The sequence below is a fragment of the Abramis brama genome (assembly GCF_963993115.1).
Source record: "Abramis brama genome assembly, chromosome: 9".
Classification (NCBI taxonomy): Eukaryota; Metazoa; Chordata; class Actinopteri; order Cypriniformes; family Leuciscidae; genus Abramis; species Abramis brama.
Genome location: NC_139971.1, coordinates 37,727,848 through 37,742,085, shown reverse-complemented (window position 1 = coordinate 37,742,085; position 14,238 = coordinate 37,727,848). Strand labels below are relative to the sequence as shown.

The following is a 14,238-nucleotide window of genomic DNA, read 5'->3' as shown; positions in this document are numbered from 1 at the left end:
AAGCCTGCATTTATTTGACCAAAAATAAATATTGTTAAATATTATTAACATTTTAAATATAATTTATTTCTGTGATGCAAAAGCTGAATTTTCAGCATCATTACTCCAGTCTTCAGTGTCACATGATCCTTCAGAAATCATTCTGATATGCTGATTTATTATCGATGTTGGAAACAGTTTTGCTGCTTAATGTTTTTTTTGTTGTTTTTTTTACAACCTGTGATACTTTTTCAGAATCCTTTGATGAATAAAAAGTTTTTAAAAAAGAACAGCATTTATTTAAAATATAAATATTTTGTAACAATATACAGAAGTTCACAGTTCAAAAGTTTTACACAGTTTATTTTTTAAAAGAAATAATTTTATTCAGCAAGGATGTGTTAAATTGATAAAAAGTGATAGTAAAGATTTATATTTTTAGAAAGATTTATATTTTTAATAAATGCAGTTCTTTTTAACTTTTTATTCATCAATGAATCCTAAAAAAAACCTATCACAGGTTCCAAAATAATATTAAGCTGCACAACTGTTCCCAACATTGATAATAAATCAGCATATTAGAATGAGTTTTGAAGGATCATGTGACACTGAAGACTGGAGTAATGGCTAATGAAAATTCAGCTTTGCATCAGAAATAAATTATATTTTATAGCACATTAAAATAGAAAACCATTATTTTAAATTGTAACGATATTTCACAATATTACATTTTTTCTGTATTTTTGATCAAATAAATGCATGCTTTATGAGCATAAGAGACTTCTTTCAAAAACATAAAAAATAGTAATGTTTCCAAACTTTTGACTGGGTCTGTCGCCTATATAAAATCTCACTTTTCAAAGGAGTTTGAGTCAAGTGCTCACGAGCGCTCTAACATTTGACCGTAATAATGCTACCATCGTGTGGCAATTGTCGGTATATAAACGACTCATCCTTGAATATAGCCGTTATCGTTGTGGTCATCATCAGTATCTGTTTCTTCCAGGTTAAATAAAGTAACACAATAGCTGACATAGTTACAACAACACGATACTCACATCCAGTTATGTAAATAATTCAGTTGCTCTGGGTAATCCCCCTTTATGCGCGTGTGTTATTTGACGCAGGCTAAAAGTTAACTATGACAGAATGTAAACACTGGAGTTAGTTTAAGGAGCGGTGCCCTGTTTGCAGAATGACACAGTCAGAGAGACAATGAAAAATAATAAAAATTTCATAGGCTGCCTTTTTATTTAGGCTACTTTTTGATTTATTTAACCTGCCTACTCTTTAATCAGTTTATAATTCAGAGAAAATGTCATTGAATTGTATGGAATACGAGTGTGGTTATGTGTCGTGGACATTACCAAACAAAGGGAGGCAAATGTCCTTCAGCAGATAAAGAACAGTCCACACCTGAAAGTGAAATAAAGTAGCGCCCTCGACAGCATGAACCCACCGCGCGCACTGGCGTCTGGCGCGCGACAGAACTACGTCAACGTGACCGCGTTTTCTGATGTCATTTTTGTGATGATGTTTGCTAATTTATTTTTCGATAATTTTAAATTTTAATTTGAAAATTTAATAGCAATTATGTCAACATATGTTTTTGCATTGCTTTAACTCCCCTTTTTATACAAGTTATACAAGAATCAACTCGTTTTTTAAGTCAGTTTAATGTAATTTAAGTTGAAATGGCAAACATCCAAGTTGATTGTATTTAAAAATTGAAGGCAGCAACTTTTTACATATAATATATATGCTGTATTCTTCTTTGGTTGATAAAAAGCATAAAATAACTTCACAAATGTGGTTTGGGGTTCTCCCATGCTGGTCTCTTAGCTGTTTTTTTTTTTTTAGTTTTAAGCACTTAGTAGCAGAGGTGCAAAGTCCAGGTTCAGAAAGCAAAATTCCTCCTCAGTATTTTGTTCCAATCACCTGGATTTGCTAATTAGCACAGTTTTTCAGCCAGGAGATGAACTAATTAATGAAATCAGCTGGCTGAGTGCATGGGTGGAATAAACATACGGCAGGACTTTTTACTTTCTGACCCCTGGACTATACACCTCTGCTTAGTTGCCCAGACTGAGAGACCAATGTAAATATGGGCTGGTTCTCAGATTGTTGTGCACTTTTACAGCACGCCTACCTCCACGGGTATCCAATGACACACTAACTCTAGTTTAACTTGTTACACGCGAGATAACGAGCGATCATCCAATCACGCATGCTTCATCTATCTAACCTGCCTCTAGTTTCAGCGCGAGGTGTCCGCGCACCTGTTGATGAATGAGTGCAGTAGGTTGCATGTAAACGCTCATTCCTCCTCACACTTTCGTCGTTTTATCACTTTCACATAAGTTATTTGGAGCGTTGTCGTTGTACACGGGTGTGTTTTAAATAAGCGTTTGCTTGTCCTCGTCAAGTGAAAAGATGAACCAAACTGACCTTCGGAGACTTTTCGCAGCATGTGATGGGAATAAGTCAGGAAGAGTCGAATACGAGGACTTCACTACTGTTTGCCGAGAGCTTAATGTCCCTGCGGACGAGATCAGGACTTTATTCAACAAGTTCGACCTGGATGGAGACGGATACATTAATTTCAACGACTTTTCATCAAGCTTTCACGAAGTTTCCGAAGCCCTCAATCTTGCCTTGTTGGGAAACAGTTTGCAAAGTCAGAGAAGCGCTTGGGATGAGTTTGAAAACACATTAGACGGAGATGTGGCCTTTTATTTAGGAAGGTAGGCTTATGTTTTGACTTGTGAAGTTCAGATTCACTAATTTTGTTAAACTTTTACTTGCGTCATTACTGACATAAGAGGATGCACAAAACAACATAGGCTAATTTGCCTACGTTTTAAACCTTTTAGTTTAAACTAGTTTAGGTTACTTTCTAGTTTTTAAGGTTGCTCAAGTTCTTAAATATCGTGTGTGTTTGTGTGGACTTGTACAGCTATATTTGTGAGGCCCGCTTTGAGTTTTACACCAGTGAGGACAAAGAGAGTAAAGTGAAGACATTTTGGATGGTCCTCACTTTCTGAGAGCTCTTTAAAGGCTTGTTTGAGGGTCAAGACTTGGTTTTAGGGATAAGGTTGTAATTGGGTTTGGGGTAAGGGTTCAGTTTAGGCACATTTGTAATGGGTAGGGTTATGGTAAGGGCTAGAGATTGCTTTGTGTCAATGAATCTCCTCACAAAGATGGATGTAACAATGTGTGTGTTTGTTTGGGTGTGTGCGCGCGAGTACGTACATAACCATGTTTTTGGATCAAATGTGTACCCAGAAGTTAGTTAAATCTGACTTTTTATTTATTTTTACTCTCTCATTTCTGTAAAAAAAAAAAAATCTCTCTCTCTCTCTCTCTCTCTCTCTCTCTCTCTCTCTCTCTCTCTCTCTCTCTCTCTCTCTCTCTCTCTCTCTCTCTCTCTCTCTCTCTCTCTCTCTCTCTCTCTCTCTCTCTCTCTCTCTCTCTCTCTCTCTCTCTCTCTCTCTCTCTCTCTCTCTCTCTCTCTCTCTCTCTCTCTCTCTCTCTCTCTCTCTCTCTCTCTCTCTCTCTCTCTCATGCAATGTGCATAGCGTTTGGAGGCTATTACGGGGATAAAATATGGAAATCCTCTGCGTTTTTAACTGGGACTTCTTCTTTTTTTTTTTTCACTCCCTGGACTCATTTTCTCCATTTATATCTAGCTGTATATAAAAACAATAGTCTATGGTTTCTATCTGCCTGTTTAGCTAAGTAAATTTGTGTATACACAGAAGATTTTAAGTGTTTTTCATCTGCATTTTGTAAAATCTTTTTTGTAAATTTTGCCAATACCGGTTGACAACTGGCTTCATCCATCCACATAAGATGTGCTGATTCAGTCCTTGTGTTTTATTGCTGTTCCCACTTTTTTCCCCCCCTTGTCTGCAGGCAGTGCGATGCAGTGAGCGAGTTGTATGAACAAATCCACTCCACATCAGATGAGCTGTTACTGCAGCAATATGAGGATGTCATCAAAGCCTTTGTGGCCGAGAGCAAAGAACACCGGATGGAGAGTGAACAACTCGAGACCAGTCTTCGAAGGTGAGAGGAGCATTTCCAGGATTCAGCCGGGATGCTGTGCTGATTCAAAAACAGGTTTTACAACAGCTGGTTTGGCCCTTTCAAATTGTCATTGCCAAGGCTGATGAGATATGAAGGACAATTAGTAGTTGTACCTCGATCTAATTTCATGTCCCTTTACATGTTTGAAAGAATTTGTCCTTAGCATTTTATTTGTTGGTTATTTAAAACGTGTCATTCTTTGTCCCCTTGGAAGTTTTCTGAAGCTTTCTAGTGGGAGTAAGACTATCACAGATTAATGAATCACTAATATTCTTCTTCCTGTCTACTTCATCATATGGTGGACAGAAACACTGTTTTTTTGTTGTTGTGTTTTTTTTGGTTTCAGGAAGTGTTTTTTTTGGTTCTGTAAGCATTTAATGGGTTCAGGTTCTAAAGCTTACATTATTAAAATGAAGAAAATCTCTTCCATTCTTAAGGAAGGAGGAAATTGAAAATTAGTGCAGAGTTACTAAGCTTGTCCTTCTCATATTTCTCAAGAATTTCTATTTGTGTTTCTGTAGATGTGGACACAGTTTGAGTGCTCTGTTTTCTCAGTGAAACACAGTCCAGGCCTTTCACTGTGTGTTTAGCATAAGGCTGTTTGTTTCACCTCCGGTCCACCTTACACAGTTGCGGCTTGTTTTCTCAAGAGTCCTACCTTCATTCCTCCCTTCCCTTTCGTCAGAGGTTTGCTCAACTGCACCCACTTGATGATTATAAGACAGTGTAGCTTAAAGGAGTAATTCATCTCTCCAGTAGTAGCTCCTCTGGGGAACGTTTCTTTTGAGACCTGGATGCCGGTGCACTTGGTCTTAGGAAACTCTTTAATGCATCCAAGACCGGTTGTTTCAAACTGCTTTCTGGAGACTTTAAAGTTGTCATTTGGTTCTAAAAAGTTCAGGCTATGCCTTTTGCTTTTTTGATGTCAACAGAACAGAGGAACTGACCAGCTGTCACTTAGAAGAGATGGAGGAGGACGTGCAGCAGCAACTGGCCCGCACAGAAGAAAGGGTCAGAGAAGAGGTGAGAAGCCAGACAAGTTTGATATTCAGTGACTATTTTTATTATTGTGACTTGGCACATTTATGTACAATAGTTTGAATATTAACTCTTTCCCTGCCAGCATTTTTCAAAGTTTCAGCATCTGAAACATGGCATTTCATGGCCCCCAGAATATTTTGTTGTATGAATATCTAAATATGCAAACTATTAAAAGAAAGAACACACCCTCTGCTTTAAAAAACAAAGCAAAAAAGTTTTATTCTAGCTTGATGCATTTTTATTTTTATTTTTTTTATTTTTTTATCAACACTTGAATATAAGTTTTATCCTGGCCAAAATTTGCCCCTTGGCTTCTGTCCATCATGGTCTCCTAATCATCCCCATATACTGATTGGCTTCATCACTGTCTCCTCTCCACCAGTAAGCTGGTGTGTGTTCTGGCGCAATATGGCTGCCGTCGCATCATCCAGGTGGATGCTGCTCATTGGTGGTGGTTGAGGACATTCCCCCTTCCATGTAAAGCGCTTTGAGTACCCAGAAAAGCGCTATATAAATGTAACAAATTATTCATGAAGAGCAACATTTTGAGCAAAAAGCTGAGGAAATTGTATTTGTCAAGACTGTCTGGATTGGATTCAGAACGATGATCAAAACATAGATGGAGTAGGTCGAGTCCATCAACATAGCTCGTCCTGGGTCGACATTTCATTCAGTAACATTAGGCAGTTTTGATTTATATGTGGTTTAATGTTGATTGCTGCATTTTTACATATGTATATGCTATCGCTTGTTTCTACTTCGTTGTGTTTTGATCAGGAGATGCACAATAGCGCCCCCTACCGTATAACAGTGAGAACACGGAAATTTCCGTCAATGGCGGGGAAAGAGTTAACAATGTAACATTTTTACATGCAGATTAAAACAAAAGTAGGTTATGCTTTTCTGAATTCTTAGTGATATTCAAATGTTGTAGACTAAAGGGACACTATGTAATTTTAGGTATATATCTAACTTGTATTTTTGTAATTTGGTTATTGCCATGAAGATAGCCACAGATGTAGCCTAGAAATCTAGACGCAGCCTAGCGGCAGAAAAAATGTATTTTGCTTCCAGGGTAGTCTAGCAACTCTCCATTGACTTTCGAGCTGCAAAAACCTAAACTGGGTCAGGCCAATCACGTCGTGTATAGAGTAGGCGGGGCGGGCTTAACATAATGACGACAGAGTTGCGACGGTTCCTGCTACTTGAAAACAAAGAATGGCAGCTGCTGATGGAGAACAGTCTTTCGAATCGGCTTTGGCCGCGACTCTGGAGGACTTGGAGGACTTGGAGTTAAGTTTTTCTTTGAGAAAAGAGCAAAGAACGGCACTTAAGTCATTCTTAAAATAAGGAAGATGTGTTCGTAGTTTTGCCGGCCAGATATGGCAAAAGTTGAATCTATCTACAATGAACTCTAACAGTTCAATAAAGTTCCTTACTTACCTGTTGAGTAATAAAAACGCCACCTCCATGTCACTTTAACACTTCAAATCCTTCAGTTCTCATAATCTCTGAAAAGCCAAGCCAATGTTGATTCTGGTGTATTTCCTGTGAAAACCATGTCAGGTCTAAAATACAGACGCTTATAATTGGCTTGCCATAGTGAAACGGGTTAAGACAAAAACATGTTTTGAAAGGATTGTTGTATTTACTCACTATTTAAATTGTTAATTTTGAACAAAAAAGTTACTAACTACAGTGTATATATTGATTTTTTTTTTTTTTAAATGGCATTAGTTACTATAACCATTGTTCATACATGTAAATGTGTATTTATTCTGTCTTGGTGAGTGGAAAAGAGGGATTTCGGGTTTAGCTTCTTGCTCAGTGGTTCACCTTTATTCTTGTAGCCCAGTGAGCTTTTTAACAGGAAGGCCAGCCTGACTCTGTGCACAAAGGCTTCTCTATGAGAGCTTGTAAATGCCTCTTTATTAGGCCTGTGCATATAAGGAAAACACTCTTCTTGGGTTTCATGCATACAGGAGCAGAAGAAATTTGATGAATCCATTGCTATGCTCCAAATCAAGCATGAGAATGAGCTGGCAGACCTGCAAACAACAATCGAGAGGCTTACAAAGGTGAGACAATGTGGGATTCTCATTCGAATGCATGTGGGTTTGTCTATTTTGTGTGTAACTTGCATTTTCTTACGTTCTCTAATTTTAGTATCAAGAGGAGTCGAAATTAAACAGCCCCAGAGAAGATACCATCAAATTGAGAGCACAGATTAGAGATCTGATGCAGGTATGAATCAGATTCTACTACCACATGCAGTGCCCTTAAATGTTTGAACCTTAGGGCAGAGTAAGGTAAAGTCTGGCAATTTTTATTTAAAATGATAGTTCACCCAAAAATGAAAATTCTCACCATCACTCTATTCTGAAACTGTATGACTGTGTTCTGTGGATAAAAGATATTTTGAGAAATTACTTTTCTTTTTTCTTCATTTAAAAAAAGATGAAGTTCCCAACATTCTTCAACATTTTTTTTTTTTTTTGAAAACTTGAGACGTCTAGAGATGAACTATCACATAAGGCCATAGAAATAGAATATGGGAATGATTTACACTTCAAATAAAAATGTAACAAAACAAGGGTCCTTTTTAAATGCAGTATGTGATCAAATGTCAAATTATGAACCATTTTGTTAGAGGCACCACAGCTTATCCACTGACACATCTTAGCCCAGTCTGTCTGAATTTGGTGGGGCAGATTACCCTTTATTCTGTATTTGCAAAATAAGGGTTGGCACCCTAAATGCCAAATTGATAAATGTATAACCTCTACAGCTTTCATTTGTTTCTCTGCAGGAGAATGAGGAGCTGAGGAGTTCTCTTATGAAAGCCAAGATGAATGTCTCAGTTCTCCAGGTTGAGTTGGACGGGTTGAAGAATGCCTTCACTGACCAGAAACTCCAACATGAGAGGTGAGAATACTGATGCTTCAAACTGGGTTTGTGTATGTAAAGATGATTGCTGCCATTGGTTCTCACAAACAGCCTCCATAAATGTGAATGTTTTATTTTTCCTTCTCAGAGAAAGTGATGACCTTAAGAAGATGGTGATGGAGTATCAGTCTTATTCCAGCCATATAGAAATCCTCCAGTAAGTCAATTTGGTTGTTCTCTAGAATATTTTGATTCATGACTATAACAATGAAGAAATGGATTTCTTGCTTGCTTTGATATGAAAGGTTTGACTTTTTTTTTTTCTTTTTTTTTTTCTCCTCCACATCAGGGAAGTGAACAAAACATTGTATGACAGCAATGATGGGTTACGCTCTGCTCTGAGCCAGGATAACTCCTCTGCAAAAAGACGGGTAGCTATATAATTGTTTTTTTTATTTGAGTTAGTACTGCATTCGTTTTAACCATGATCAAATATTTGGATTTCCATCATAAAGGGTATCAGCGTTTTTTTTGGAATGCATTTTAATGTACACAATAACTATCCTCATTAAAATGTTTGCTCTTCTGTAGCTCTCACCAAAAAATGAAATTCCTCCTAGGAAGATGAAACCAATTCGACAGAGTACAATGAATCAGAGCGGGTAATTATGCCCTCTGTTTGCTCAGTATATTTTTCTGTCAAGGTACAACTGCAACAAATAGAGTAAACATTCAAGATGCTTTGTTTAGGCCTGTGTGTTTATATTATACTATATTAATTATATTGTACTATATTAATTAAATTTATTATTTTTCTATGGAGGACTAAATGTCTATTTTACTTTTTAGTTTTACTAATGAAGAGGATACTATGTCCTTGGTCAAGTGCTGGGCTGATAAATATTTGGACAGTGGCGTTTCCCTTCAGACGGACCCTGAGCCGATGTCAGCCAGCGACTATGACAGTGACGACAGCCATAATTCAGTGGAGACAGTGCATCATAGTTACTCTTCTATTCCATCTGAACTTGAGGCAAGTCTTCACTTTCACTAGTCTTCACACTATACGTGTTGTGTATCTGTATAATTCCTTTCTAGGTAAATAACTAATGTTTTTGTAGGTGTCGGAACTGAAGTCTGAAGCTTTGGGATCTGTACCTCGTAACAGAGTTGGCTCAATATCCTCACTTCGGCGACGCTTATCTGCTTTTCCTGTCAAGGTAGTTCTTGCTTACTCCCTAGTTTTCTACATTTTTGAAGTAGACAATGTAGACTGTAGAAATAGACTATGTATTTTAGTAAGCTTACTTAAAGTAACAACATGTAACTTTTCAACCTTCATAATATATTTCCAAGACCCTTGTGATAGTACATCGACTTACAATAGGTTGAATGAGACGTCTGCCAGAGCCTGACGGGGTCTGTATCGCTTTTACTGGCACTATGTAACTTCGGGATGCGGGTAGTAACCAGCGCTCAAAAAGAACTACAAAATTCGACTGCTTTACGGCATACGTCACTTTGCCCACCACTTCCTCAAATGTGGCCAACCAGCGCGTTTGTTTTCGTACGTCTGTTTTCGTCATGGCTGAAGCAGCAGCGAAACGTAAGAAGTCCAAGGTTTTGTCGGAGTAGAGTCGGAAGAGGAAAAGGGAGAGTGATAAACTGAAAGGCAGGACGAGGATCAATATTGGTCGAGCGTTTGCTCGCCGGCGTTAGCTTATGGAGGAGGAGAGTTACCAGACCGATGCTGACTTGGCCGTCATGCTGTTGAACTAGTAAGTAACTGTAAATTGCTTGCATACTATCTTTAGTTTTTCTAATCTGTTGTCTGCCTGGCTACGTTACGGAAACTATCTGGTCCTCCATTTATTTATCTTCATGAATCAGCTAACAGTTAGTAGATGAGCGAATTATCAATCTGGTAGCTAGTACTAACATGGTAGTTTTAGATGGTTAGGATGCTATCGCTATCATTCTCGTTCAGATTTGAGCATTGCAATCGACATGCAAATCGCAAATGTTTGAGTTAAAATGTTTAGTCTACTAAACATGTATAAATTATGAAAGGGGGAAGATTAATAATATTATCATTGCCCATATGAAAAAAACCTGCATGCTTCATATACAGTAACCGTAAATCATTTTACGACAGCGGTAATGGACAATTCCGCTTCCAACCTGTAGGGCGACCGCAGAGGAAAAGTTCCTTGTTGCTTTAAGGATTTGATTAGTAAGATTTTACCAGAAAGTTTTAGAATCCTATGTAAATGTTTTATTTTTATTTGTGCAACTCTTGTGTAACTTGTAACTCGGCCCTTGCCATGAAAATAGCCTCAGCTGCTGATATAACATTCAGCTCTACTACTACATACAGTTAGCCTGGCAAGCCAGACCTACATCAAGATGTTAGGTCTGGCAACTCACCATAGACATTCACACGGAACCGTCACAACTCTGTCGTCATTATGTTAAGCCCGCCCACCGACTCTATACACGATGTGATTGGCCTGACCAGAGTTTGGTTTTTCCAGCTCAAAAGTCAACGGAGAGTTGCTAGACTACCCTGGAAGCAAAATAAATTTTGCTGCCGCTAGGGTGCGTCTAGATTTCTAGGCTAACATAACATACAGTAGTTTTGCTGAAAACTATAAAGGCCCAAAGTGTTTTTCTAAAGTTATGGGCCAGTTAGCAAGTAACTTATTTCCAAGGACTATTTTTAGTAGCATTTGGATCCTGTGTATAATGATCAAATGCTGTGTAATCGTATGTTCAGGGATCTGGGTGCCTCAAGATCACAAAACAATTTAAAAAGAGAATTTTTTTTTTTTTTTTCTCTTTTGAAGAACTTGAGAAACTTTGATATGATCAAATATCATATCCAAATTTCATTTATCATAAGTTTGATTTCAATACGTGGCATGACTTTACAATAATACTTATAACTCTAAGCATTTGTATGCATCCTATGAGTATTCATTTTTGTAGTTATGGCAAGCTCTAAAATATTTTATTGGCTATAAAATAGTTAATTTAATCGTTAATCTTATCTAGTAAATGACGTCACTATAAAACTGGTAAAAAAGGTTGAGAAGCACTGTGATGGACTTTGTACATTTGTTCTCTGTAGCAAAGTGAAGATGACTTGCATGACACAGATCTTGCTCCAGTGTATCGTCTGGTGTTGGCTGGGGATGCTGGGTCAGGAAAATCCAGCTTTTTACTACGGCTGAGTCTTAATGAATTCAAAGGAGATATACAAACCACTCTTGGTGAGAACATGCAACCACGCTATTTTTGACTGAGCTTTAATGTTACCATATGAATACATTATGATGAGAGAATCCAAAGAGCTCAAAATTCGTTCTTGCAGGGGTTGATTTTCAAATCAAGAAGATGCTTGTAGATGGAGAGAAAACAAACCTTCAGATCTGGGACACTGCTGGACAGGAAAGGTAAAGTAGTATATGTCCGATTTAAGAACCAACTACATGGGTTGTTAAAATTATGATTAAGTTACATGTTAAATAAGGTGCACAGATGCTAAATTTGTCTGCTGGTACACAATGCCGGTCCTCCCTATACGCCAAGTACGCAAGCTGTGTAAGGCCCCTGAACCACCAGGGGGCCCCTTGCTCTCAAAGATGACTTGATGACTAGGGATGCAATTAATAGAATTTGTTTCTGTTTTGATTTTGGCTTCCAATGATTATGAAAATATGATGCCGCCCTTCTTGCGTACCATTCAAATCATATGTAACATGACTGTCCTAATATACAGTCTCTGGCAGGACTGTAAAAAACCCTATTGAGCTGCTATTGTTTTCACTTCGACAGCCCTAAATTCAACGAGAGATTTTCCTCAAGATTTTTCAAATTACTGCTTTTGCACTTTATATTCAGCAAAATGTATCATGGTTTCCTCAAATATTTCTGAAGGATCGTGTGACACTGAAGTCTGGAGTAATGATGCTGAAAATTAAGCTTTGCGTCACAGGAATAAATACGTTTATTCATTAATATAAAAATGAAAAACATTTAAAATTGTAATATTTCACACTATTATGGCTTTACTGTATTTGATTAAATCCATGCAGCCTTAGTTAACAAGAGACCTTCAAAAACTTTTGAATGCTAGTTTATGCTAAAACATTGTCAACTGGGTTAGTGTTTTGAGCTGTGACTTGATCACTTTAATTTCTTCAATATAATTTTATTGCATTCTAAGTGAGTTTTACATGGTTAAGACTGTCCCGTCAGTCCTGTTTAACAAATACTAATCAATGTGGCATGTTGCCACAGAAAATAAATTGAATCACATGTATAAACGAACAGGAAACATGTTTACAGTAAATAATGGAATATTGGCAGGCATGCAGGCCTAGGGTTTAAATGTGAAGCTTGTGTTGGATTCTTTCCCCCGGTTTCACACAGGATTTAAGTCTACTTTCAAGTCCACTGTTTGAGCTGTTTTTACTGAAAGTAACTTGCACTGGCATATCTTAAAATATCAATGCCATTGTTTTGTCAAGATGAACACTAGTAATGTTTTTTTTTTTTTTTTCTAAGGCACTTTTATAGAAGCTACTTAAATGCCTACTCCTGGTTTAATCTAAGCCTTGTCTGTGAAACCTTTGTTACTTGATCTGTAGCATAAATGCATGTTTGAGGACTTTATTTTACATGAAGGAATTTCTAGTTGTAAAGGGTAATTCCTGTGGGACGTTCAGATTTTAAGCCTTTGATTTGTCGTTGCTGCCTACTGTTTTCATTGTCTAATGAACCATATGCTGAAGATAAAGTACTGTTCAAATGTTTGGGGTCAGTAAGAGTTTAATGCTTTAAAAAAAAAAGAAAAAGACTTGTGCTCACCAAGGCTGGATTTGTTTGATCGATACAGTAAAACGATAATATTGTGAAGTTACTACAATTTAAAAAAATTTTAAAATACATTTTAAAATGTATTACATTGTTGGCAAAGCTGAATTTTCATCAGCCATTACTCCAGGCTTCAGTGTCAGTTTTGCTGAAACTTTTAAATGCATCTTAATAAATGAATGCTGCTGGATAAAAGTATTGAAATAAAAATATTGAAAAAGTTCTTACTGACCCCCAAACTTTGAGCTGTAGTGCATGTAGACAATACTTCACTAGTAAGCACTAGCACATTCATTTTCAAAAAGTTTTTACTTTTCTCCAGGTTCCGCAGCATTGCTAGGTCATATTTCCGCAAAGCACACGGAGTGCTACTGCTGTACGATGTCACGTCTGAGAGCAGCTTTCTGAATGTTCGTGAATGGGTGGAACAGATTCAGGTACGGTGACAAATTTTTATGACCTTTACATTTCCTTTGTATTATTTATAGTCTGAATCTGGTAAATTTTCCCTCACAGGAGTCAACCGATAAGGACATCCCAATGTGTGTAATCGGGAACAAGGTGGATTTGAGGGCAGAGAGGCCTGAGGGAAGCTGTGTGAGCTCTTTCCATGGGGAAAAGCTTGCTATGGTGAGTCTCGGATTTGTGTGGAAGGAACGTATTAACAATCATGTTGTCAATTTGTAATGGCTGCTGTCCATGACAGGCTTATAATGCCCTGTTCTGTGAGGCGAGTGCTAAAGAGGGGACGAACGTCGTCGAGGCCGTTTTACACTTAGCAAGGTAAGATCAGCTTTTGCTCATTCTAAAACTGAGTAAAGATATGAAGTGTTTTGAGGTTTCAAATGTCTTCTGAAACATTATCACAGAGAAGTAAAGAAACATGCAAAACTGGGGCGGAGGTCAGAGTCACAGGTGAATCTGAGTCTTCACAAACGGAGGAAGACGCTGAGCAACTGCTGTGGAGTTTAAATGTCTTAAATTTATTTTAATGTCAGTGCTTTGTAGTAAAGGTAACTTTTTAAATGATTATTTCACCTTATAAAATGACATTTATTGGGAAAATGTAAATAACTATTTTTAAAGAATCAAGTTAGTCACTTAAGCAATTGCCATCTTTTGAATGTTTTGTAAGTGTCCTTGGTGTTTAAGCACTGATCAAATGTATACTTGTACATTTGCCTACAAATGATCAATTCACTTCAGGGTTCAATGTTTATTTAAATGTTGTTTTTTATTATTTGTTATATTTGAATGACTTGTTGAAGGATGTTCTGTACATGTTTATAACATTAAATAAAAGTTTTAGATTTATTTAGTTTAAATCAACGGTCTGGAAGCCATTCTTCTGATGTTCTCTTAAAA

At 37.3% G+C, this 14,238-nt stretch overlaps 1 protein-coding gene across 1 annotated transcript; it reads left to right on the top strand.

The window, feature by feature from the left end:
• Positions 1-2,241: 2,241 nt before the first annotated feature.
• On the top strand, positions 2,242-14,195 carry rasef2 (RAS and EF-hand domain containing 2). Its single transcript, XM_084124891.1, has 17 exons — positions 2,242-2,723; positions 3,895-4,047; positions 5,001-5,091; positions 7,092-7,187; positions 7,276-7,353; positions 7,919-8,034; positions 8,144-8,212; positions 8,345-8,426; positions 8,587-8,657; positions 8,845-9,028; positions 9,117-9,215; positions 11,126-11,267; positions 11,369-11,450; positions 13,196-13,310; positions 13,390-13,503; positions 13,580-13,656; positions 13,743-14,195. The coding sequence occupies exons 1-17, from the start codon at positions 2,413-2,415 to the stop codon at positions 13,843-13,845; spliced, it is 1,983 nt and encodes a 660-aa protein (XP_083981017.1). The 5' UTR covers positions 2,242-2,412; the 3' UTR covers positions 13,846-14,195.
• Positions 14,196-14,238: the final 43 nt, after the last annotated feature.

Bases quoted from the DNA above. Each gene is read 5' to 3' on its own strand.
- rasef2 (XM_084124891.1), top strand. From the start codon at position 2,413: ATGAACCAAACTGACCTTCGGAGACTTTTCGCAGCATGTGATGGGAAT. The intron at 4,048-5,000 runs GTGAGAGGAGCA...TGATGTCAACAG, and splicing joins CTCGAGACCAGTCTTCGAAG to AACAGAGGAACTGACCAGCT. The intron at 11,451-13,195 runs GTAAAGTAGTAT...ACTTTTCTCCAG, and splicing joins GACACTGCTGGACAGGAAAG to GTTCCGCAGCATTGCTAGGT.